At 39.9% G+C, this 27,962-nt stretch overlaps 1 protein-coding gene across 2 annotated transcripts; it reads right to left on the reverse strand.

Annotated features, from left to right (window-relative positions):
* Positions 1-1,391: 1,391 nt before the first annotated feature.
* Positions 1,392-27,810, reverse strand: tfeb (transcription factor EB). Of its 2 annotated transcripts, none has more exons than XM_058054309.2 (12): positions 27,535-27,810; positions 16,383-16,454; positions 12,107-12,211; positions 11,594-11,761; positions 10,236-10,334; positions 8,930-9,118; positions 8,187-8,276; positions 4,784-4,901; positions 3,653-3,709; positions 3,240-3,315; positions 2,232-2,379; positions 1,392-2,061 (listed from the first exon to the last, which is right to left on the reverse strand). In XM_058054309.2, exons 3-12 carry the CDS (start codon positions 12,134-12,136, stop codon positions 1,489-1,491), a joined length of 1,548 nt encoding a protein of 515 aa, XP_057910292.2. In that variant the 5' UTR covers positions 12,137-12,211; positions 16,383-16,454; positions 27,535-27,810; the 3' UTR covers positions 1,392-1,488. The 2 variants fall into 2 exon arrangements, with proteins under 2 accessions (XP_057910292.2, XP_057910296.2); XM_058054313.2 differs by having other exon boundaries at positions 3,653-3,703; positions 27,535-27,806.
* Positions 27,811-27,962: the final 152 nt, after the last annotated feature.

Genomic DNA, 27,962 nt, shown 5'->3' on the forward strand with positions numbered 1-27,962 from the left:
CACATTGGGGGCTTCAGTTGGAAAAAGGGGGTTGTTTCAAAACAGTAAATTAATTAAAACAACAAACAAAAACAAAATACGTTTAGGCTGCATTGTGGCATGAAACAGCAAAATAATAATAATAATAATAATAATAGTCCATATTTGTACAAAGTCTAAAGAATATAGTTTCCAGTGCTTTGGGAGATTAGATAAACAACAAACTACAATAAACACATCTCATAATTAGGGATAGGCATAATGACAAATAATCACTTCATCGATAATTAATCATTGACAATTTGGTCAACGGTGTGAAATTGATCTTCAGTGGAAATAAAATAACATGCAGTACCGGGTTGCAACCAGCAGAGGCGCTGTCGATTCACTCTTAACTAGTTTGCCGTCACAAAAAAATGAGGAGCTACTCAGACCTCGGCTATGGAACAACTACATGATGCATCATTGTATCAATACATGAAAAAGGGAGTTCAGAACATTCAGAGAAGCATCATATTTTAAAAAATTATACAAAATCGATGAATTGATCATTAATTCCCGTCATAGTAAATCAAGGAAATGTAGTCATGCCCATCCCTACTTACAAGGAAAAAAAATCACAAACAATTTGTTTTCCTATCTTAATAATGAATAATCCTCAGACTGCCATGACAACCAGATGCAAGCGTCCAAAAAGATGTTCTTTGGATGAGCGTGTGAACGTCACTCCGCCCAGATAAGCGGGAGTCAAGTAAAGGACAGTCGGCCGTGTGTAGATTTGAAAACAACCTCAGTGAACAAGGTGCAGTGTGTGTGTACGAGGAAGAGAATGCGAGTGTATCTTACTGTCTTGGCTTCCACCATTGAAAAAAATGGGCAAAAAAAACCATTTACAGTATATAAAGTATTGTCATACATATTCCAAATGACCCTGCTTGTGACTTCTGTTACAGTACCTGAGTTTGATGGACGTGGTTTTCAACTAAAACGAGGTGCTAAAAAAAGTGGCACGGGTGGATGTGTGAGTTTGCAAAAAGTAAAAATGTTAGACAGGTTCCAGTAACGTCCCACAACGTGCATTTCAACATGTCCCAAAATGTGTCCACGACAAGAAGACGCTAATTATAGCATGCTTAAAGCAACAAACACCACCCGAATGGTGCTCACAGTGACAACAAACTGTGCAATTCCACACAGACCAACACAACAGTGGAACAGAGCGGCGTCACTTTACACTACATTACACGTGCAGGACCGTGAAGCTAATTCCGTTTGATTCGGGGTCATCCATTAATATTACGGTGACATCATAACATAACATTATAAGATTTATCTTCTTATTTCTGGTTCAGCCTTTTGATGACCACTTCATGGGAATAACATACCGTAAAAACATCTGACCTTGAACTGCAGTAGACGCACGTGTGTACATGTCGGATGCAATGCGGGATTCTGTTCCTGCCAAAGTGGTAAAATATCCAGAGTGTGTCGGCGTGCGCATACGTGCGTCTACAATATGTCTCCATCCTCTATGCTGAAGCTGGATCTGCGACTGGAGTCGACGGAAGCCTCCGGGGACATGGTGGAGAGCAGAGGGTCCCCTCCCATGGGGGACAAGGGCTCATCCATCATCAGGAAACCCATGTCTCCTCTGCGGCCCTGCATGTCCAGTCCTCCCAGATCGCCCAGCCCTGACATGCCGTCTGAGAACGCCTGCATCCCGTCGCACAAGTCCAGCGACTGGGCAAAGTCAAAGGGCTGGGAGCTGCCCACAGCTGGGTACTGGATGGGCGCCTGGGAGTGGAGGTGCTGGGGGAGCATGGTCATCTGCCTGGGCGGCTGAGGCTGAGCCGGGCCCTGTGGGTGGAGGTGGGACTGCGGGAGGAAGTGATGCTGCTGAGGATGCGGCGGAGGTGGATTTTGGGGTAGGTGCTGGTGTGGGGCTTGTGTCTGGGAGTGGGATAGGTTCTCCTCTGGGCTGGTCTCTTGTTTTATGTACGGGGGGGCCATCACGTCACCTGGGTTGATGCCGGACGGAGAGGTGCTCGGTAGTCCATGCAGATGAGCTTGCATCTCCAGCTCCTGTTAACACCATCACTTTCAGTTTATGACAGTATTGTACCGAGTATTGCACCTACACACACTTACACCAGGGGGGTCAAAACGTTTTCCACAGTGGGCCACATGCAGAAAAATGTAATAATACAACTCAGGTATGGATCTTTTCAGGGTTTTTTTTGTTGGAAAATTACCTGAATACGAAGCATCAACTGCTTGTTGGCCATTTCCATCCTTTTGAAGTTATTCTCCACCTCTCTGGTCCTCTGGACGTCCTTCTGCATACGTTTGATGTACTCCACAGACGCTCTCAGTATGGTGCCCTTGTTCCAGCGCACATCACTACGGGAACCATTGACATGTTGAAGTGAACATATATATAATACAAAATGACTGTAAATGATTAAAACATTTAACTGCATGATTAATCACATATTTTATTATATATTTTATTATTATTAGTGTTTCCTATGCGACCGCAATTTATTTGTGGCGATGGTGGGTGGTAAAAGTAATATGTTCTGTCGCCAATGTTGCTAAATTTACATGGATCCCTCCTGCTACGTATTCTTATTCTCTGGCAGATCTGGCTCGTTGTAAGTTTATCTGATTCCATAGTAACTTAAGGAGACATTAGTGTTAGTGTTTCCTATGCGACGGTAATTTATTTGTGGCGGTGGTGGGTGGGTAAAGTGAAAGTAATATGTTCTGTTGTGAATGTTGCTAAATTTACATGGATCCCTCCTGCTACAGATTCTTATTCTCTGGCAGATCTGGTGCGTTATAAGTTGATCTGATTCCATAGTAACTTAAGGAGACATTAGTGTTAGTGTTTCCTATGCGACCGCAATTTATTTGTGGCGGTGGTGGGTGGGTAAAGTAAAAGTAATATGTTCTGTTGCTAATGTTGCTAAATTTACATGGATCCCTCCTGCTACGGATTCTTATTCTCTGGCAGATCTGGTGCGTTATAATGGGTCCATGAGCAAGGGTGAACAGGTAGCACCAAATCTATCTGTGGCGGTCCAAATGTATTTGTGGTGGGTTGCCAGATACTAATGAATGTATGTAACACTACACAACATCTGATTGCTCATATGAAGATAATTAACTTATGTTGGTGTGTTTTTCTGGAGAGAAAATTACACATTAACAAATATAAAGCCTGCACTAAAAACACGGTAGACTATAAAAGTACTTACAGGTCATTGGTTTTGGGAATCATTGTGCCGAGCTCTTTAATACGATCGTTGATGTTGAACCTCCGTCTTCTTTCAACTGTTGATCAAGTACAAAAAGGAGATAAATACAAAGAAATAATGGTGGCAAGAAGACTTTATAGAATATTTGCCAGCACACACACATACACACACACACACACACACACACACACACACACACACAGGAACAAGCAATTAAGTGCACTTCAGTGCCAGAGCAGCAGGTTATCCATCCACCCACGCGTTGTACTATGTCTGCTCATTCAGCAAAAGGGTAAATACAACAGTTTTTTCAGTGTGTGTGTGTGTGTGTGCACTGTGCTTATGTCAGCGCATGCATGCAATAGAAAGAATCATCTGAAAACATTCCATTTAAAGAAAAAGTGCATGCTTACTTAGATTGTGGTTATCTTTCTTTTGTCGCTCCTTGGCCAGGGCACGGGCTTCTGCATCTTTGCAATAACAAAAGTGATCAACTAATGGCTGACAAAGAACAAAGTACACATTTAGGTACAGCGTGGAAAGTCACTCTGGCATATGGACTTTCTGGAAGTTCCAGTTATAAGTGGTCAAATAATGATAATATACATTTATATTCATATTTGTCTACTGATCTTCTGATCATTTTTGCACCTTCTTAAGTAAAAAGTGCTGAATTTGTGCATTTGACAATCAAATCGGAAATCGGAGATGCGGCAGCACATTTGAAAGCACAAACCTTCCGTCAAAATGTGTCAAATATAATGTTTGCAGAAATATTTATTATACATTATAACTTTCTACAGCCTGTGTAATGCATAATCATTACAATAAAGCGCAGAGAAAGGTCCTTAGGTGAGTCAGACAGTACTTTGCTGCACCTGAAGGGGGCGTACATATGAATCAGTCGCTGGTCAGTACTGGAGATGTTGTCTCAAAACACCAGAGCAGTGATAGAAGCATAAAGTTACACAAAACATCATGCATGTATGTAATGTATGCTTTTTCTTTGGCTTTTTTGCAACAAAAAAAGGACAAATATTAGCAAATCTGTCAAGAGAAGAAAAATGAGAGTCACCACTTATCAAATATTAGATAAAGTTTTGTTTTTTTAACATTGGTTAACTTACTTTTACACTTGAATGACACTTAAGAATGGTTTTAAAATACCTTTGTTATCTAATATTTTATTGTTTTTAAAGCTTGATATTGACTTATTTTTACACGTATGTGACAACCAATGCTTTATCATTGCACTAAAATTAATATATCTGCAATATGTCTGCTCCTGTATATGCTCCTGTGCAATATTATGTGTATATTTTGGATATATCTTGTTAAATTAAAATACTTTTTTTTAACTTGACTACTGCACAGAAAGGAGAAGCTCTCCAATCTCGTTGTACATCTCGTATTATGACAATAAAGGCCATTTCATAACCAACGCTATTAATCTGGCTTCAGATGTTTTATTTTCTGAGCTGTATCGGAGTCGTTCATGATCATCGGCTGTCATCATGTTTACCGAGTATACCAAAGGCTCGCACCTGAGAGTTCCCGTTTGATGGTCAAGTTGGCAGGACAGGAGTTGCTCGTCATCGCAATGGCTGGCCCCTTCATGCCAGGACCCGTGTACACATCCAGGTGGCTGCTGGACAAGGGGAGCTGGGGAGGAACCACAAACAAATACAATTACAAGACATGCAATTTAAATCTAGAGTGCAGTCCTGACACGTGGAGAAATTATGAATATCTGAAATATGAAATGCTAGCACCGAGCAAATAAAAACGTTAAGGAAAGCTGATTCTCCACGTAATCCGACATGTAATGTCAAACAGTGTTAGTTATAAACGTGAAAAGTCATACACTGGGCATTAACTCGCTATGCTTCCTAACCGAATCATTTAAAGTCTCACATCTCTGCTTAAGTACCTTTATGAAGTCTGTGTTCGTGTTTAGTGCGCTGTAAAGTACAGATAGCTGAAGATAATGCAATAACATCACACCTATGAACACCCTGACTAACATAGAGTAATGATTGACTGCCATCCTCTTGACAGTATCTTATCTCTTTTTATGGCTTTGTGCTCTCCTCGGCCTCCTCGGCCGCGTGCAGCCCCCACAAACGCTCTCGTAAAGACTTGCACTTCAACACCAAAGCCAAAAGCTGTGATTTAGCGTCGCCAAGACCACTAAAAGTCCTAATTTCCTTTTAAACGAGTCATTTATTGATTGACTTTTGAATACCTTGTTACCAATCGTGTTTTACTCCCTGACGCTAATGAGGCCTGAAAGATAAAGAAGCCAAAAGGAAAAGATAGCTTATCTGCTGGCTACTGTGCAAGCTTGGACACACACGGACCGCTCGACACATTCATCTGTGAAAGGTCAGTTTAATATTAAACAATCAAATGAACCTGATAGGATTCTACTAATTACATTTCATTGGTTCAGGAGCCACACAACTGTCTTTACGGGAGACGCAGACTAGACCAATCACATGACAAAAATTACCATAATGTGCAATATGCTTTTCAGTTAAAATTGTCTGACCTATATATTGAATATTCACTATTATACACCCCTCTCCGTTAATTTAACAGGGCTTGATGGCTTCATTGTCCACCCATTTTCGGTCAAACTACCGTGCCTGGTATTCAGTGGTGTTCCCGGGTCTTACTAAACTTTGAGATTCCAAGAATTCCAAGACTATGCCTCTTTAATCCCCATCAGGATTAGCAGGTGAGTTTCTCTCACTGGTTTGTCAGTTGGGGAATAAAGTAAAGCTTTTCACTCAGTGTACTTTGAAGCATATTTATTATTTTTTACATTGCAGTATAATATACTTCACATGGAAACGCTTTGGTCTCTGCGCTAAAGAGAGTCGTTCATCTCTTTTCGGCAGCTCACACCCACACATTTCACGCCTCTCAGTGTTGATAATATTGTAATTTAATCAATCAATCAATCAATCAATCAATCACCGGGATGTTGAATTACATGCACCCTGATTAAACCAATCAACACCAGAAGGCCTCATAGCAACCTTTAATAATATTTACTTATGACGTTAAATCAAATGCAGCAGTATTTATGTCAATGTATCTCAAAAAGAGACTTCCCTGCCCCCACTCATGTGCATCCTCTTTTAATTAGCCACCCAAGGCCGAGAGTTAAGAGACGGCATCATGCTGGTCCTAATTCAGTCCTCAACCCGAGATAACCGACGACTTTTACAATGACAACGTGTTAGCATCTTACCAGCTTAATTTGCTCTCCTTCAAAAACTTCCACAATGGCATACGTCTTGTTCATCTCCTTCATCCTCTACACCCCCCAGCAAGGTCGGGAGGGGGGGGGGGGCTTCTTCGTCCTCACTTCAAAAGGCGAGCTGTGCCGAGACACTGACCTAAGCAGCACTGATCCGATCTGTCTCCTCGATCCTCCTCTCTCCGCCACCAAACAAGAGTGAACTTTCCCCTAACTGGACTTTCAGCCTGTTTTCCCTTTGCACAAATTGCCCTCATCCCCCCTTTCCCTCCTCCCTCCTCCCTCCTCCCTGCTCCCCTCCACCTCCTTCTTTCCAAACATCTTGTAAACAAGTTGAACTCTAACTGCTGGAAGTTTAATTGTTATTTCTTAGTTGGGCCCACCCCCCCCCTACAATCTTCAATTGACAAGTTTTTGCTACAGTGTATAAGTGTGTCCAATAACTCAATAAAACCACTGGTTTATGTAAGGGGGTGTTTGTGTGCCAAGAAATCCCAGCTTCTTTTTAAATGACATTTTCAGCAAAACCAAGAGTTGTTGGTTTTGTTTCGTTTTACAGTCGTATCTTTGTTGGTATTATTTTTTAAAGTGACAACAATGCTAGGGATGAAGAGCGACATTTGTGTCTGTTCATGCAATCAAACAAAAATGGATTTGAAATTCTTAAAGAGGGATTTGCAAACAAAAATAATGGATTTTACTTTTTTTTTTAAGTTTGGAAATAAAATGTTCAGATTTTCAAAAAAAAAATAAAAAATAAAAATGTTGCTTTTGTTTACAAATCAAGACTGTTCATTTAAGATTTAAGTTGTCATGCAAAAAAAAAAAAAATCCGGAAAGGCAAAAAAAATGTATAGTTTGATTTGCAAAAAAAAAAACATCTTTCTTTAAAAAATCATTTTGTTTGCAAATATCTTTAGTTTGACTGCATAAAAAAAGACAAAAAAAATGTATGGGAGGAACGTTTCTCTCTTATTGGGAAAAAATGGGTTGGACCAAAAAAGATTAACCAACAAAATAATGGATTTAAAATGTCCATCCATCCATTCATTGTCCTCATTAGGGTCACGGGTATGCTGGAGCCTATCCCAGCTGTCTTTGGGTGAGAGGTGTGGTACACCCTGGACTGGTGGCCAGCCAATCACAGGGCACATATAGACAATCAACCATTCACACTCACATTCATACCTTACATACAATTTGGAGTTTGCCAAAAATGTAAAAAATTAAAAATGCAAACAAACCTATTTTTACCAATCTTTTTGAATGCTGTAAAAATGGCTCTAAAACTAAATTTGCAGTTCATCTCCACATGGTGTGAGAACAACTGTTAAATCAAACATCTAATTATGATAAATACTGTAAATATTATCAAAACACTCTTACATCCATAGGTGGTGGAGATGGAAGCGATACAGTTTTAAAAGCTTTGAACTCTTGTGGGATACAGCGGAGGAAATTTTGCTCCATTCATTCAGAAAAACCTTCATGAGGTCAGAGGTCAGTGACGTTGACTACCAATTTCTGTTCTTGGTTGTTTTTCCCCTACACAGAGGTAACCACAGAATTGCTAATAAAAGGATTCAGAGGAAATGAACCGAAACCGAATGATTCATGCATTGATTTGGAGGAGTGTCACACAAAAGCGTATTTCAGAACCTTAATTCACTAGCACTTACTGTGTTGGGCATCTGGATCGGGTCTATGTAGGCCTGGATATCATCGTAACTAGACTGCATGCTGATTATGTCATCAATGACCTCATCCATCTGAAAAAAAATACATTATGTGATTATTTTCACGATCTGTAATTAATGTCATGACAAAGAGCACAGAAGAACAACATTTGCACACAGTCTCCTGTGAAGATATGAAGGTCCAGCAGGTGAACTCACCTGCAGGAGCATGTTTCACAGTGGAAAAGATCTAACAGGTGACTCCTGCTCCATGGAGACTAACTGCTTAGACTATTCCCTCTCAGTGAAACCGAGCCAACAGAGGCTGAGCGTTACAAGAAGAGAAGTTTTGGTCAAAGTCTGTCAGGTTCAAAGGGCCTTGGCAGAGTGCTTCTTCTCTGTCACTTGTTAAGTCGTAATTGCTGCCGCAAGGCCATAATGGAGCGTTTAAACTTCAATGAAAGCCATTCTCAGTTAGTGTCAGTTAGTCAACACATTCATTTAGGCAACTACTGTGCGCACAACACAAATGCAGTTTATAGTCAAGCTTCGGCTCACCATTGGCCTCTGAAGTCATTACGATGCTTCATAAAATGTGAAGATAATGGGGATAATATTCAAACCTCATAATGTTATATATGTGCGCAATAAGGTCATATTTCAGGGATATTTGTTCAAACTAAATGACATGACCTGGAGTGAATGTTTACAGGTTTATATTTATGCCGCGCTCTCAGACGTCCCACCTCCTTCTCGTGGCTGCAGCCAATGTTGAGCATGGCCATGGGGCTGTTGGGTGCGCTGTTGCCGCTCATGAGCTGCTCGGTGCGCCTGTGTGGGGACTGCGGGGGAGGCGGGAGAGACGCTGAGCCCCCCGTGGGTCCAATGGCTGCGGGAGGAGACGGTGGCATCGGCCCGGCTACGGCGTGAACCATCTAGAAAATAAGCGATGAGTGAGACTGAAGTAACAGTAATATTATTGTCGATTCAAGTGTTCAAGACTGTTGAGTTTTAGTCTAGAATTATGAACTCTGTGGCTCCGGTGACATATTTAAAGCAATACATATATTTACTGACATATAGACATGGAAAATATAATTTGAGGGGTAAACTTAAACACTACTTCAAAAAGTATTTGCATATTGCTTTGTAGGATGACTCGGTGGAATCAATTAGATGAAGAAATGAAACAGCAATAACATCACCTAATTTAAAAAGAACACAAAAACATATTTTTGTACAATATAAAAATGGAAACATAAAATATATTCATGGTGTAATGTATTATATAATAAATATGATCATGTGAGATTTTTTTAGTATGTGTTATATTCTCTATTCTTTAGTTTTGTATTGTATATTGTTGTGTATCATATGACTATAAACCATACATTTTTACGCTAACTACTCCCTTTTGGACACAATTTTTGTCTTTGTTGTTTTTTTTCTTTTGTTTTTTTTTGGGAGGCTATTGTCTTTGAAAACTTTGGTTCGAATCCCGACTTGCGCAACTCTGTTCGGAGTTTGCATGTACAAAAGTACTCCGATTTCCTCTCCCATTCCAAAAACATGCTAGGTTAATTGACTCCAAATTGTCCAAATTTTGACTCCAAATTGGTGTACCCCGCCTCTTGCCCAAAGACAGCTGGGATAGGCTCCAGCACCCCAGCGACCCTCGTGAGGAAAAGCGGTAGAAAATGAATGAAGTAATTAATTTGTATAAATTTGGGCTGCACGGCGGACTAGTGGTCGGAAACCTGGGTTCAATCCCACCCTCGGACATCTCTGTGTGGAGTTTGCATGTTCTCCCCGTGCATGCGTGGGTTTTCTCCGGTTTCCTCCCACATTCCAAAAACATGCTAGGTTAATTAGCGACTCCAAATTGTCCATAGGTATGAATGTGAGTGTGAATGGTTGTTTGTCTATATGTGCCCTGTGATATTGGCTGGCCACCAGTCCAGGGTGGACCCCGCGTCTCGCTCGAAGACAGCTGGGATAGGCTCCAGCATACCTTACGGTAGAAAATGAATGAATGAATGGACAGATAGATACCTGTTTGGTGGCAAAGGTGGTGGAGAGGTACTCTTTCACCTGCTGCCTCCGAGATTGACGGATGTGGTAGTCTGTAGGATTTTCAAGGTGGGTCTGCACCTGCATGAGAAAGAAAAGCACAGTTACTAATGTGTCACTTTTGCATTTTATTTAGACAATTTTGGATATAAATTGGATTAAAGTCATGGCGTGGAGATCAAATCACACATTTCCATGACTGTGTCTTGAGAGACTCTGACAAAGTTCTTCAACATCTTGTACAAAGTCTTCCTAGAAATCTGTAGTAAACAGGCACATATGGATACACACGTCGGAGTTACAAATACCTTGAAAAGCATACTGTGTACAAACACGCCCTCAAAAGGCACAGAAACATCTATGGAATCAGGCGAAATGTCACTTGCGTCTTATCAGTGACTGTCTGACTAAGCTTATCTACATCACTACTGTCTGTCCTATCTCGAAACATGTTCAACCACTCTTATCTTCTGTTCATGTCTTCTTACCTCCTTGCTGTTCCACCACATTTCCATACCTCATTTCAAATACCGTATGTCCTTTGCGTGTCTCCCCTGAGCAATTTTCTGAGACAATGGCAGCTGAGACATTAACCACTTCCACTACATCTTGGTGACCACGTCTCACTACATGGATTTATGGATTTACAGCTTAATGCATCCTACAAAGTTCCTACTGTTTCCTTAGGCTCTCCCATAGCCTATTATGTTATTCCACAGCTAATAACAAAAACTAAACCTTATATATTCTTCTGAAATGTCCAAAAAACTACCATAAATATGTAAATAATAACCAGCGCTGAGTCTAATAGCACATACAGAGTGATATATGATATTTAATCTTACCAAAAAAGCCAGCAGGGGTGTCAAACTTGTTTTCATTGAGGGCCCCATCACAGTTATGGCTGCCCTTGGAGGGTAACTTGTAACTGTCCATATATATGAATATAAATATGAGCCTCATGATATTATTGCACAATTGCCCATGCAATTGATTACTATATTCAATTCAGGCAGACAAAACGTGCTCGGAAAAAATACTCTTGTTGCATGATCAGATATTCAATTTATTTATATTCAATTTTATATGTATTTATATATTTTTATATATGTTAAATTTATTTATATTTATTTAAATTAAATCCAGAATATTACATTTTAGAAGAACTGCACACAGTACAATATTTCTGTCAAAATTAAAGAAGAAATGCATTCGAAGGAAAAAGCGTATGATTGACAGACATTAGTCACAGGCTTTCACAGGTCACATATCTGACCCCGGGGGCCGTGAGTTTGACACCCGTGATCTACACAGTGATGCTATGGTGCAGTCCAACTGACCTTTAGAACCTCCACGGGGACCTGCATGCTTTGGTAGTTCTGCGGGGTGCTAATTGCCGCGCTGGGCGCAGGTGGTGCAGCCATGCGATGCTGCATGTATTGCAGGGCTGCATTTTGCTGCTGTTGCCGCTCACGCTGCTCCTCCTGCTGCAGCTGGTCTCGCATCAGCTGAGGAAACACATGCACACAATTAGCATGCGTGCAACATAGTATTAATATCATATTAAGTAGTGGCTGCTGCATGGAAAGGCAATGCAAGATTATTTATAGAGCACAATTCATACACACGTTAAATCATGGTGCTTTAAGGGTACAATCACTTCATTTCTATCTTGATGATTAGGTTTTAGAGAGAGTCTCAAGGTGACTGATAAGACTTTCTCTCAGTTTCTGTGGGCCACAGACATTGATTTCAGTTTTGTCCGAGTTTAGCTGGATTGAACCCTCACACTGATCATTTTGATGCCGTTACAGAGTAAAGAATATCTTCTCTAATGCGTCCGTGTCCCTTACCTGCATCCGCAGACCAATGCGTGAGGCCATTGCTGAAGGGCGAGGGGGCAGGGGAGGGCGAGACGAAGTCAGTGTACCACAGTCCAGTCCGAGAGGTAGTGTAAGCTGTGATAAAATGCACAGTCAAAAAAATTATTTTTTTAGTGACAGTTATTGTGTAGTAGTAAGGTAATGAATACATGAGACAAGACAATACACAATATGAGACAATATTTTAACTACGACAACTACAATGACAAAATACAGGACCGGACAAAATGACTTTTTTATTTAAATGAGTCACAAAACAGGCTGCACGGGGGTCGAGTGGTTAGCGCGCAGGCCTCACAGCTAGGAGACCAAAGTTTGATTTCACCCTCGGCCATCTCAGTATGGAGTTTGCATGTTCTGTGCATGCGTGGGTATTCCCCGGGGACAAAAACATGCTAGGTTAATTGGCCACTCCAAATTGTCCATAGGTATGAATGAGAGTGTGAATGGTTGTTTGACTATATGTGCCCTGTGATTGGCAAACTACAGTTTCCATGATGCTTAGAGTGCACTATCAGGAAGTAGTGAAATACACGGTACTATCACATGTTTTGATAGTACCATGTTTTGTCCATTGTGGATGTGTTCCACAGCGGATGAAGACTTTTAGCGTCTTTAACTTAACCGGAACTAAAGCACCAAAATCCGACCAGAACTCGGCTCACAGGACGAATTGGGGGGTAAGTCACAGTTGATGCACTACACTGCCGATGGGGATGTCATTTTGTTAACAAATAACAAAATGATCTTATTCCTTCAATAAAATAGAAGAGTAACTCAACATCTCCAGACGTATTTGTACATCAAATAGCATCATTAAACTAAGGGACATACTTGACATTACATACAGTTGACAGTTACTATGGTAACCATTATGTCATCGTATGGTCATATCACCTCGTACTTCGGTACAAGGTACATTATTAAAAAAAAAATGAATTATGGAAAGCAGGAAGTGAACAAATGTAACAGTTACTGATTGTAAAAGTACCAGATGGAGGGGTAGGATTTAATAAGCTTTGCTTCTTCCTACTCCTCTTGGACATGTGGAACTGGGAACTGATTATGGGATGCACTCAATTGGAATCTGATGCATGTTCAAATGAAATAAAACCATTACCATTACCATTACATACCATAATGATGATGAAAGAGGGCAGTGGGGTGATCAAACTTACAGGTAATACATGCTGACTCTGATTTCAATAACAATGAAGAGGTCACATGGCACTCATGTGCTTTCTTTCTATAGTCATGTGAGCAAAGGGATAATGGTGAACACCCTTCATCTTTACAGCGCCTCCTTCTGTTTTCTGTCAGACACAAATAAACACAAAGTCTTACACAAACTCAGCGGGGAGTCCCAAGACTGACACAGTTCCCCTTTCTGCAGCGGCATGTGTTCATTGCATGTCTGCATGACTAAGCCGGGCTGGAGTCAACAAAAGGTGCGATGGGAAGTGACTGACGCTCAACTTCATTTTCCTTTCCGAAGTGTTGTTTTGACAGACACAGAAAGAGTCACATCAGGGTTTAACGACCAATCAGAGCCAGACTCAGACATTGGATGTTCATGGTCACGAAGAGAAAGAAAGACGGAGGCAAAAGAGACAAAGAGAGAGAGAAAAGGTCATTGTGCGTGAGGTACAATAAGATGGGCAGCTCCTATTGAGAAAGGCTGAAGCTGTCTGTTGTCCAAAGTGTACATTTCAGCACCCGAGGGGGCATACACTGCCCGCTTTGTACCCGTTGGATAACCCGCATGAAAAACACAAACCCTTCAGAAGGACAAATGGAAACACTGACATTCAACCGTTTGAACGTGCGCTCAAATTGGGAGTTTGATGCTCTTGCATTTTGCAAGAGCTCCGTCCTCAAGCTGCTTACTCCATTGGGTTACACTACTGAAACAACTCATGTCAAAACAGGAAGGTGGTGGTGGTTGATCTCGCTAAAACATTGTGTCTTTGGGAACAGTTGTCAAGAATCCCATCAACCTTAAATGTTCATTCGGAAACATGTTTTGGCTTCCTGGAACAGATTTACTCATTCGCTAGCAAAGACGTACTGTATGTATCGAGGTGATGATGAAACCCCACAATAGAAAAGAGCATGTTTGGTGCAGTTTTGCACCAAAAATATTGTCACAAGGTGTCGATTTCACGGTACAGAGGAAGTAAGGCACGTTAAAGCACTCACTTTTACTGCAAACAGAAGGAAAGTAGGCTATATGCCTTCTGACGAGTAAATAATGTGTTAAAATCCGACAAATCACAGCAGCATCCAGATCAGGCTATTATGTAAAGCTACATACGAGCATTCGGAGGTTAAGGACTGAGCTTGTGTTGTGCATACAAGCGTCCCGACGCAGAAGCATGAAGCAGGCCTGGTTTAAGGCTTTTTAAGAAATGCTGACCCTCACACTGTACAAACAAACAATTAGTGCCTTGCTTTCCCCCCTCCATAACTATCCTACGGTTATTAACGGTCCTGTTCAGGCATGGGCTGGTATGAGAATCTGACAGTACAATACCGTCTTACCGTTTCCACTCAATGCTAACGATGCTAACTAACACCAGTGTTATCTATGCCCGACTTTTAATAACAAAGAACACATGACACCTGTGGTGTCAACACATCGAAGCCCAGGAATAACACAAAATGTGATATTGCAGAAAATGGTATGACGAATAATTTTAGTGGTTTTGAAACTGTGGCTTTGGTTTTGTTAGCATACGCTACCGCTCAAAAGTTTGGGATCACTTGGAATTTTTTTGGGTCAGTGTGAGATATGGCTTTTTCTTGGCAGTCCTGCCATGAAGTCCAGTGTTTTTCTGTCCTTGTTAGAACCAGTTTGTGCTGCTCTCTGAAGGGAGTAGTTAACAGCGTGGTAAGATATTTTAGGTTTAGTTTAGATTTTTAGATGGCTTTTCTAATAGTCTATTAGCCTTATAAAATGATGAACTTGGATTAGCAGCCATACCAGGAGATTGATGCAGAGGTAGAATTTAGTTCACATAATTTTTTGGTTCTCAAGTGGTCCTGGTTCCCCATGTCAAACACTGCACATAACATTATATAAGTAGTAGCTAGCTTCCCAATCATGACTAAGCCATGATATATATAACATTTGTGTGTTACACATGCAAACACGCTAGCGGGATATCACTTCCTGATCTCTCATGGTGACACACTGCTACCAGGCAGTGTGACCTCCCACACTGGCCTTCCCATCGCCAAGCATCCACTGGGGGAAGCAGGCATCTGTGACGCAGTGCTGGGACAGCGCAGCCATTGTGTGTCCTGACGCTGTGACGTCACAAGCCCTGCACTTCAAACACTGAGTGACAGTGGGAGGACCCGGAGCGGAGGAAGCAGGGGTCAGAGGTCACAGATTAGTCAGTAATTGTATCTCAACATAGGTGTGCACACTATGGAAGACGTTAAACTGCTCACATCCTATATGTCAAGGAGGCCAGGTTCACTTCCTGTTTGTACATAAATGTTCCTAAGACATACATGGCAGCGTGCATACACTGGATAGTCTGCACACACACTTGGGGGCAGTGTGGGGCCATGGCACCTGGGTTTACAAATATGGTGTTAATTTGTGTGTGTATTTATTTTTAGACGCACCAAGGAAGGGCTTTTAGCAACCAAAGACAGAGGACTAAAAACGAGAATGTGCTCAAACACAAATCGTATGCTTTAGAAATGTTTAGGTTTCAAAAACCATAACATTGGACGATATCAGCCTCACTGCACAAGCATATACACAATTTTATTAATGACTAAAATAACATTCTCTGTCTCTGTTCTGCTTGTAGGCATACATATTTTTTGTCTTACTGTCATTCACATGTGTGTTACTGTGTGCGTACTGTAGGCTCGAGTGCATGAACAGAGGTAGCACTCACACTATGTTTGGTAAGATTATGTGACTTGGCTGGCACCGCAAATATGATCACACAAACGCAAACAGATATAGCCCTTGGCGACAAGAACACACCAGACATAGTGGATGCAGACAGAAAGACACGCAGGCAGGCGGCTCATGTTTACACTGTACACCCAGGCTCAGTATTCTGGGCTTTAGCTACAAAATCATCTCCGTTTACACCCATTATTTATACTACATGTACTATGTACTGTATCCCGTAGATCAGGGATTGTTTTGGTTGAGAACACATGGGGCGTTTTTTTTTTCCTTCATAGAAGTAACAGATTTTGATAAATGAATAATTACCTTGTTTGAGAGGGAAAATAGTTTGCAAACGGGAATTGGATCCGCCTCTGCTGCTGGCTACATGTCTGGATGCTGAAGCAGGATGAGGGTGAAGAAGTGGAGGAGACAAAAAAGACAGAGAGAAGAAGCTTGGTTACAAAATGTAAATTGGACTGTATTGTCAGCGCTTTTGAAAGTGTGGGATGTTGAAGCTCCGGTCAGAGAAGACATTTTGAATATATTACTGCAGCTACTGCTGTTGTTGTTGTACTATTTACTGTACTCATAACCTCTTATCATATCCCAATGAATGTTATTTTTCATGACAATGTAATGTGTATATTCTGCCCCCTTCCTACTCAAACACTGCAAGTCCCGCATTAGTTGTGTTTGTTGTCAGCTCTTAATAGCGATTTGGCAAGTTTAGCTACTAACATCAGCTATGAATGTATGCCTAAATATTGGCGTGTATTTGTTCTATCTGACTTTTAAAAATCAATATTTGGTGTTTTGTTCATGTATTTTGTTAGGGATGTCTGATAATTATCGGTAGCGATATCAGCATAATAATATGATATCGGTCGACATCGGTATCACATTATTTCTAGATCATGAAAACCGACATATTACACATATTGTTATTGTTATTGGAAATTGAGAGTTATATGTAACATCAGTATATTGGTTTTCAGCAAAAAAAGCCAATATCGGACATCCTGAATTTTTGGGGTTTAAAAAAAAAAGTGGAGTTTGGAGCCAAGGAGAGCCAGCATATATATATAAATAGGATATATAAAATAAATAATACATTTTATTAATATTTAATTTAATTTTATAAATAATAAAAAAATTATATAATAATAATAATAATATAAAATAATTAAAAATATTTTAATTCATATTTTTTTTTCAATCTGCAATGCATGCCCTTCAATACTGTGGTGCCCCCTCCCACATTTGAATGAGGAACACAACAGGTGCGTACAAGCCGCAGAACAGCACTTTAAGACTGCCGGCAGTGAAAGCACGGAAGGAACAAACCATGCTGAGATACTAAGCAGCACTGAATGACGGAAACAGAACATCTTTTAATATGAAGGTCTGTTGGGTTTAAAAGATTTCTTATAATGTGGACTAATGTACATTTCAACATGCATGTTTCAAATAGATTGGTGAAACACTGCAAAAAGTGCATCTTCATATCAATTGCTGTGATGAAGATGGACATTTCCGCCAAGGAGCCAACATTCTGAAGGCCATCATATTTCATTGCCGACAATTATGAGTGAATCACATTGAATATGTAACACAAAAGCCCCATTAACGCACGGAGGAGACAATAGATTAGCATCATAATCAAAATACAGTGCATCACTTCCCTATTCTTCCTTCAGTTATCACAACTCCTACATTTGTCGGCGGTGAAGCAACTTCCTCTACAGACACAAACACAGTTTGCATGATATCTTTCTACAAATTCTGAATATAAAGCTTAAAACAGGGATTCATATCATGGATATAATTAGATAATTGCATTTGATTATGATATTTTTACTAAGGCAAATTAAAGTGAAGTGAAACTGTCACCGTGTCAAGCAGACATTCAAGTATTTATGCTTTATAACAAAATATACTTCTTATTGCATGATCATATTTTAAAGTTTAGAAGAACTTTGAGTTTGACACATGTGTTCTAGACAATGTTGAAGAAATCAGAAAATGAAAATTACCATTCCCCAAGCCTAACCAAACTGGTTGGACAAAAATTATGTACAGAACACAGAGTACACAGGTATTCACGCTCAGATTATGAGACACACAATAGCCACAAACACATGGATGCGACAAACTATTAGATCAAGTCAAAGCCAAAGCCAAACATTAGCGAACTGTTGCTTTCAAGTGCCAATTCAGACATGATATTACATGGCAGCTAACCAAAATGTAATGTTTTTAAAAGTGCAAATTGCAGAGACTGTTTATTTTAACTTCATGTTACAAGATGTACAACATCAAGTGATTACACAGACAGCATTAAACTGCAATAAACGCCGCATATGTATGTATGTATGAGCACAAATTCTTACCAACACTCTCCAACTATCCCAAAGTCAACACATCCATGCGAAAGCTGCTCCTCCACGTGCCTGCAGACACGCTGTGCTCGCCGAGTCTACCGCTAACAAACTACCGCTACCAAAAGCAAGTTCTATGGTCGTTGACGCCACCCCTCCCTCAACTGGAGGAGTTACAGTCACTATTCGTCATCTTCCTCGCTCTCTCTGAAAGCAGGCTCAGCTTCCTTCTCCTTCTCCTCCCACTCCTCCCATTCCCCTAAATTAGTCAGATAGCTGGAGTCTACAGCCACAACAGGAGGAATCCTGTCTAGGAAATTTATGTCATAAGTCTTATCTTTCTACTCTGGAAACTACAATCTAGTACGTGAAACTGAAACTACATGAAATGTACACAAGTGCTAATTTTGTCAAGGAGGTTTTACAGACAAATAAACTGTAAACATCAAAGTCACATGCCCCGAAAACATGTTGAGAGTTCAACATAAAAATCCTACAAAATATGTGATGACGACCATAGAAAAAGAAATGGAACATATTAAAAAGCATAAAAAAGTGGTGCTCTGTCCTGGCAGTTCAGTACAATACAGCTAACATGAAAATACTGTAAATCAAAGTAGACTGCAAGGTTAGCATTTTTTTCAGTTTTTACATTTGAAAAGGTTGTAGCTTGAAAAAGGTTTGAGATAAGAGACAAACTATAAATTGGAAAAATAATCAGTATGACCCAAAGTTTGTAATGGGAGTAGATTTACTCATCTAATGTGCATATTTTGATGATGATGATGGTGATACTCATCTCTCAAGCAAACCTAGCCATCATCATCATTCACAGCAGGATTTTAAACACCACTGCCGCGCCAACGGCTATTATTATTATTGCTATCATTTTTTTATTATTATTATTATTATTCTCAGGTCATATCTCCTGTATTCTATTAGCAGTGTATTTTTTGCATGTATAAGATAAGATCGGTGGATAAGATCGGTTTCATATATAAGGATCATCCTGAATTAAGTCATTCAATCGTAGACATTTTTCAAAATTCAACCTCTCCATTACCGGCCCTTTAAACGATATTGAGTGATTTTTCAAGCCACACAAAATATTGTGTTCTACGGCGCTATAAACATGGAACTTACCAAAAGAAAGATTAGACTCTCGTCTTTCATCAGAAAAAATAGTTTGTTCCTACATCTTTCCATTCCTTTTGGAAAGTTTCAGGAAAAAATCAGTTCCAAACTAAAAAGTGAGGAAATCTTTGAAAACTTTAATTTTTTTTGTTACAGTTCAAATATCTAAAAAGCTGCACCACAACATAAACAACACAAAAAACAGTGTGTGTCCACGTGCGTGTGTGCAAGCCTTCAGATTTCCCTTAAATGCACGACCTTCTGCACGCTACACTCCTCCACGCTCTCACTTCCCCCTTGCTTAAAACTGCTTGAAAAGTGACCTCTTTTATTGTGCACGGTCGTCATCACCTCTTTTTGCCTCTCATACGAAAAAAACTACATCTTTGGAAGCAAACGTTGGGTTTTTAAAAAAATGTAGAAATACGTTTTTGGTATTGAGTGAATTAAGAAAATCTGCGCTGATTGATCGATGCATGCTGAGTTAGTTAGTAAGATTTAATAATCAGTTCTTGACTTATTTTTCCATCTGTATGACATCTTTATTTTACTTTAAATTCAAAGACATTTATTCAATTTCTAGGATTTGTTATGGGAAAAAAATGCTCTGAAGTTTGACCAGTAGCCTGGAAGAGATTGTACCGTTTTTAAATGGTAATTTGCGATTGACTTAGAAATAATCCTTACAGGAAAAAACAGTAACTGGTAATCTAACGTTTGTACTATCTCAACATTAAAGGTTATACAAAACTAATATACAATAATATTGTGATTTATCTTGAAAGGAATGCTGGAGGTCTGAGAAAAAAAGTTGAAATAGTGGTAATACTTGACACATTTTGACAAATGTTATAAACATCCATAATGTTGCGTCAGTATGTCGGTTCAACAAAAGTCATGGCTAATACATTTTTGATGGATGAATGAAATTCCAAGCAGATGTCATTGAAAGCCTCCCACATCCTCCTGTTTATTTCCGGGCGTGTCCACTCATACAAACCGCAGAAAAGAGTCAAGTCAGAATCTGATAAGGTAATACAGCATTACCGTGTGGCTACATTGTATGGTGCGCCAATAACAGAGCCTCCTGGTGGTCATTTGGAGTATGACACTGGACGGAAAAATATAAATGAACACTAAAATATGTATTATGTTATTCTCAGTTCAATTTAAAAGTCATACTTTAAAAGCAGTATACCCATTTCTGACAACAGACAGTAAGTAAACATCTCTATCGGATATGTAATTGTTTAGAACATTGCAACTTTCCTCACTTCCCTAATTGCAGACAAACATTAGCGTCAGTGCATTAGCGGTCGGTGCCTATCACAACAAAGACCAACATTGGCCTGCATGTTTCAGTAGGACCCGGCTGACAAACATTCCTTGTTTGTACACAAAGCATTCATCAGCAGGGCCAGCTCCAGTTCTCATAGTGCCAGCAGTGTATTTACAGGGCTATTTTGGTGCAGGGGCAGGACCCCTTCAGGCCCTCCGCCTATTGGTTGGGAAAGCCGCATTCCTGCCAAGACCGGCCAATCCTAAGGTGAATGTGAAGGCGGAGAAGTCATCATTGACCAAGACAGCCTTGTATTCTTTTAACAATAGCTTTAACACATACACACACACAGCATATACACTGGTACACAACATATATACAGATATATACGTATGTACAAGACCTTCAAAATATTAAGACTTTTGAATCTTAATAAGGTTTTAATTCAGGGGTCTCAAACACGCGGCCCGCGGGCCAAATGTGGCCCGCAGGACACTAGTTTGAGGCCCCCGCCTTGATATGAAAGTTTAATGTTAGTGCGGCCCGCGCAAGTTTGATATGGATGCTGTATGGTATCATGTACCCAGAAAAAATTATTACGTTTGATTAATGTTCATGTTAAAGGTTAAATAACTGTTAATAGTTATCCTGCCTATCCGTGTGGAAGTGGTAAGTTTTTGGCTATTTAAGTTTAAAGGAAATAACTTGAAGGCTACCGTTTAGGTCGCTAGCTCTCTAGTTTGCGAGTTAGCATGTGTCTCAAGACCCTGCAGTTGCGCAATATGTTGTAAATAAAAAGAGTATAAATGTGACTATAGTCGTGTTTTGTCATGTCTACAGGACTCTAATAATGCTTTGTTCATTTTAATCTGAAAAAAATAATTTGTCTACCCACCAACTATATGTGGTTTCTTAAGTTTTTATTGACGTTTTATTATTATTATTATATTTATTTATTACTGATTTTATTGTAGAAAATCGGAACCAAAGCACTGAAAAAGTTTGTATATTTTTCTGTTTTTAATAAATGCGTTTTTTTTTTTTTTTTGGAAAACCTGATGCGGCCCAGCCTTGCCCAGACCCTAACTCCAGTGGCCCCCCAAGTAAATTGAGTTTGAGACCCCTGTTTGCAAAACCAAGAAGGGGAGTCTGACAAAACCACTTTGAAAAAGTAATGTTTTGAAAACAACAATTAATCAGCTGATCAAAAGTATAAGACCATCATTCAAAAGTACAAAAAAACTCTCCAAACCAAAACAAAAAAAATCTCAGTTGACCTCAGTAATGAGTAGCTCCACCGTTCTTACTAATCACTTCAAAAATTTGGTTTTGCTTGATGCCAAAAGTGATTCCAGGAGGTTTTGCGGACTTCGCTCCAAGTGATGAAGATGGAACTGTCTGGAACTGATGGCCATTTTTATAAACTTCCCTCGCCATCCATCCCCAAATGTTCTCTATGACATTTACATAAGAGGAACATGCAGTATGGTCCAAAAGAGTTACGTTATTCTCCTTGGTCGAGTCAGCATTGTGACCTGCAGCTGACTACTACCTGAATGAACTGAATGTTATTCCAAGATGACAATGGTAGGATTTACTGGGCTCAAATTGTGAAAGAGTGGTCCAGGAAGAATGAGAAAACATTTTCATACTTGGATTAGCCACCACAGAATCCAGACCTGAACCCCAGTGAGAATCTTTCAAATGCTGTGACATTGTAGAAAAAGCAAACATATGCCATCATCAAAGCCAAAGACAGTCTAACAAATATTAGCTTGTGTAACTTTTATTTGGTCAGGTAGTGGACTAGGATAGCATGCAAGACTATTTCTGTGAATGGGGCGGTGTGGTGGGGAGGTAGTGGGGCTATATGGGGGTGGGTTTCCATTCAGGCTCGCTATCACCATGGATGCAAAGTGGAGGAAAACAAATGACACATGTATAGGCCTCGATTTGAACCCCATTGAAGGTGTCAAATGATTGTGCTGACGTGTGGCGATGCTATGCTATGCTATCTTAGCTCCTTGAAAGGGAACCAGTAGAAAGAAAAGTTGACAAATGAAACCTTCCAATGTACTTTGGGCAGTGCATCATATGTATTTTCTATTAAAAAATATTTAACCGCTCATATTGGATTTTACAGTTAAATGTATGGCAACAGTTTATTTCCAGACAGAGCACATGACACAGATTCAGCGGCATGGCCGTGAAAGTATTTTACCGTATTTTCCGGAGTATAAGTTGCACTTTTTTTCATAGGTTGGCTGTTCCTGGGACTTATACTCCAGAGTGACTTACAAATGATAATACTGTTTATGTTACATAAACACTGGACACCTTTTCTGTTCATGTTTATTTTTTGTGTAGCTGAATAAGCATTGTGTTAGCATATCTTACACCTATTCAGCCTGTTTTATATTCTTTTATTGTTAGAACTTGCCTTCCAAAATAACGTAATGTCTGTTTGGGTCAAGTAGTTTGGAAAATAAATTACCCGCAAAAATGCCAATTATACTCCAGGTATGTTTTTTTCTACCTATTTTTTGGCATTTTGCGACTTATACTCCAGAGCACGGTGATGGATGGATGTTCCTATCATAGTTGTCGATACCACATGATGGACATTTTTAGCTTTATTTTCCATCCAAAAATGGTTCCTTGTTCATTATTAACACTATGTAAACAAATGGAAAACAGTAAGTGAGCTTTGTTTAAAAAAAAAAAAAAAAAAAGCATGTGCAACCCACCCTGCAGCATTTCTTTCTGCATGGCTGAGAGTCACCATGCACTGGAAAATGGAATGGGAGGTATTTGGGAGATCGGTTGGCAGATAAGGGTCACACAAAATTAATGTCCGTCACTCTCTACTGCTTTCCTCCTTGAGAACTAATTGCTGTTATGTGCAAAGAAAGGGTTAAGCCCTTCAAACTTAAAAAAAAAGACAAAAGGAGCATTTAAGAATGTGTGTATGTAAAAACAAAGTGACACGTAGCCTTTTATAGCATGGATTTTCTTCAACGCACTATGGCAAAAGCAATTAAAATGTGGCATTTTTAAATGTCAACTTAAAAAGACGGTATCATCCCTTCAGGAACGAATCACAACGTGAAAAGAATACACACGCTTTGCAGTAACAGTCGATTGAATATTTCTGAAATGTCATCTCAGTCAATTCAGTGGAAGCTATTGGAGTCGGTCTGGACCACGTGATATGATGACATGTGAAAACCGAATCCAGAACTAGCCACGCCAACTCATCGGTAGGTCATTTCAAAAGAGCCGATTCAGCTTTATGCTATAAAGAAGAGACTTTCTTTCAATGTTGAACGTCCAGCCACCATTTGTCCAAAATCAGAGATGGAATATCCAATCCAGGGGCCTTACAATTACAGAATGCTACAAAGCATACAGCATCACTGTGCATCACCCCTGCAGCTCATACAAACAACAGCCCAGCTGCAGTGTGTGTGTGTGTGTGTGTGTGTGTGTGTGTGTTTGTGTGCTCCACAGATGCAATTCAAACGCCATCTTTTCTCACAAAATGTGTAAGACAGGTTTCAGTCCGTGAGTCAAAAGAGGATATGAGCCAGTAGAAATGAGCTAAGATGGGGAAGTGCAGTCACACATTCAGCACATGCCCCAAAATATAAAAAAAAAAATATCCCACCCACACTCAACTCTGCTAGATCATGGGTCATTTTGTCAAATATCACATGCCAAACTGTCATTCCGCTGGTTTCTAAGAAACAGCAGAACTTATGTGACAAAACACAATTTTTGTGGTGTTTTGTTTGGGGTTTTTTTTTTTTAGGGAAATCCACTTCATCACGCATACCCTGCCTTGTCTAGTCACGAAGCCAAAGAAAACAGACCGTGGCCATATGGCAGATGAAGCTGTATTTACACACACCTGATGCTCGTTCACACTAGCGTACATCCACCCAACCCAGCCTCTCCGTGTGTGTGTGTGTGTGTGTGTGAATGCTTCTGTTTACATAATGAAAATTAGCCCCATCGCTGACACTTAGCAACGGACATGAGCCAAATGAGGCTGAAATATGACCACTCGCCCTTGCACACTTTTCCATATGCATAGCTTACATGTTTGCCCTACTTTGTAAACATTGACTAGCATAAAGACCCAGCCAAAAAAAGCACAACGCTGGGTAAGGATACAATATATTTTCTAGGGAATAAGTACGTTTTTTGTTGCTGCACTTGTGGCTCTCTTTAGTGGCCGGCAACCTCTCACCTTGCTGACTGTTGAGTGTTTTTACTGACCTCTGACCCCCACCCCCCCACCCCACTGTGCAGACTTTGCAACCTCACAGTCGAGTCGAGAATACATCTGTCCCATTCTCAGCTGCACTTGTTTGGAAAATTAGAAACTACAGATACGGATGTCATTTGTTATCTGGGATTATTTCGTCAAAGTAGCCCTTCTAATAAAATAAAATGACATTTGGCAATTGCTGTGCACAATCAAACATTTAAAAAATATTTTGTTTACTAGAAATGTCATTTTATAAGCATGAAATCCAAATATGCAAATACATCCACTTGAGCACAGCAGATATACGTACAATAATTAATGTGGGTTTCTCAATCCGATATTGATATCAAGGCAATATGAGCAAAAAATAATTCAAATAATGCAATGCAACCAGTGGTGCAGGTATTGTTTGTTTTGATATCATTTATAATTTTGATATAATTTTAACATTGAAAGTAAGTGATAGCAGATCGATATTAGTATATGTATTTAAGTGTGCAATATTGGTATCGTATCAGACTTATCAAAAATATGTATTGGAACACCCATACTGATTAAACTGCTTATCTAATGCCATGTAGTAACTTAATAAATATTTGAATATATGAAAAATACTGAATTTAAAGTGACTTCTATTACTGCAAGTTGACACATGCTACATGGCTGTCAATCAATGCTCATGTGTATTTTGATGTGTATCCCAACACAACAGGAGTACCACAAAAGTGCAGTGAGTTACAGTACGACATGTGTGTGTTTCGTATATACACATATTTTTATCCATCCATTTTCTATACCGCTTAGCCTCACGAGGGTCAAGGGCGTGCTGGAGCCTATCCCAAGCTGTCTTTGGGCAAGCAGCCAATCACAGGGCACATATAGACAAACAACCATTCACACTCAAATTCATACCTATGGACAATTTGGAGTTGCTAATTAACCTAGCATGTTTTTGGAATGTGGAAGGAAACCAGAGTACCCGGAGAAATATTATATTATATTTGTAATATTTTACAAAAATTTATGGTAATTTTTTTGAATTTCCCTCAGGATCAATGCTGTATCTCTTAACTGGTAGCTGCACCCTAAAATGAACAGGCGCACGGCATCCATTGGAGCAGAGGCTACTACTTCAGGAATTATACAGCACCACAACAACTTCATGTCAGCGTGTGTACACAGGTATACTTGTGTAAACATCGTTTACATGTGGCCTGCAGCATGAAGGTTCTACTTCCAGCAACTTGCCCATGCCTGCAGGCTTCCGGTAAACAGTGGAGTTGCAACAAAATGGAAGTTTGAACAACTTGCTAGTTTCATTTTTTTTTTTTTTTTTTTGCCACAAAGCAATTCAAACAATGCATGAGTGACACCTCCAACATTATGTGAAATCCAGCCTTATTTTACCGGAAGTGATTTGTAAGGTTATACTAATGAGGATGTTTCCTGGCAAGTGATGGAAAGGAAAGCACAAAAACTAATAACTCTGAAATGTAATATAGGTAACAAGCAGGCAGAACATTCTGTTCTGACCTTTAAACGATGTTCTTTGGAGAATGGTCCACATGTACACCATGTGGAGGGGTTAAGGGTCAAGGAGCTGGGTCTAATGTCGGTGTATTGTCAGTGGCGTACGAAGATGTTCGGATGGACAGGAGGCCTCATAACGCCTAAAGATATTCAGAGAAGGCTAAAGTTACACCGACTGATGAATGATCTATTATTACAAATATTAAACCCACAATTCCTATTCAAACAACAACAAAAATACATCACAACTGATAGCAACCAACACGACAGTTTATATCCATACTAATAATAAACACATGGTATGTGATTAAAGCCTACTCGGGACGGGACATAAACCGGACATAAATACAGTGCGGTACCTTTCAGTCAGAGCACTTCAACAGGCAATATAGTTTATATTTTCACAGCTTTATACATAGCAACATAGCCTGGGGCTGAGGTGTTGTTACTGATACTGGGCCTGGCTGCTGCTCAGAAAAGGCAGGAGTGACTTTTCAATAAGAGGGGTAGCAACTACTGTATTAAAATGTTCCATTTCAAACTTTTAGATCGATTTATTGCAGTAGGACAAACTGGCAGTGTCATTTTCAATGATAATAATTTTTTTAATGAAATGGTTGAAACTCCATGACATAGTTAGGTTATTGAAAACATGTTCATCGTACATAGATTACTGTATAAATATATTGGATTGTGTTAGCATATAGCCTGCTTTCTACGTCCAAATACGTTCTACTATTAATGAGAACACTAAAATCTGATATCTGTTACGTTAAAAGGGGTTGCAGCTGATGTTTTCCGGTGTTTGTGTTCTTTTAAATGTGAAATGTTGCTGAAATGTTGCCGAAATGTTGCTAAAATGTTGCCGAAATGTCAACGTACCAGCTGTGAAGGTCAGACAGTCAACAGTAGCTTCTGGAAAAGAGCGCGCCAACACTTCCCTTGAGCAACTCCTAAGCCATCAGCGACAAACCATAAAAGTGCTAACTTTTATCAAGTAAACGACTCCCCAGTCCCCCCCTCAAAAAAAAAGATTATTTCTCCCGATACTTCCACATGTTGCTACGCTGCGTGCAACTTGTTTTTGACCGTCGAGTTGTTGTCACCGCTCCGAGCGTCTCCGGTCACCTGTACCACCACCAATAGAATCGCCGCGAGGGGCTTGTGGGTAATGTAGTTGTTACGCGCTTAGAGCAGGAATGGCCCATTTTTAGACAATGACGTGAGCATTTTTGACAACAGAACAAGGCGACAGGTCAGCCAACTTTAGACTAAAAACGTAGTGGCAACTTGGTTATTTATAACTTTCG

Source organism: Doryrhamphus excisus, linkage group LG18 (genome assembly GCF_037039965.1).
Source record: "Doryrhamphus excisus strain RoL-2023G ecotype Guam linkage group LG18, RoL_Dexc_Guam_v1.1, whole genome shotgun sequence".
Taxonomy (NCBI): Eukaryota; Metazoa; Chordata; class Actinopteri; order Syngnathiformes; family Syngnathidae; genus Doryrhamphus; species Doryrhamphus excisus.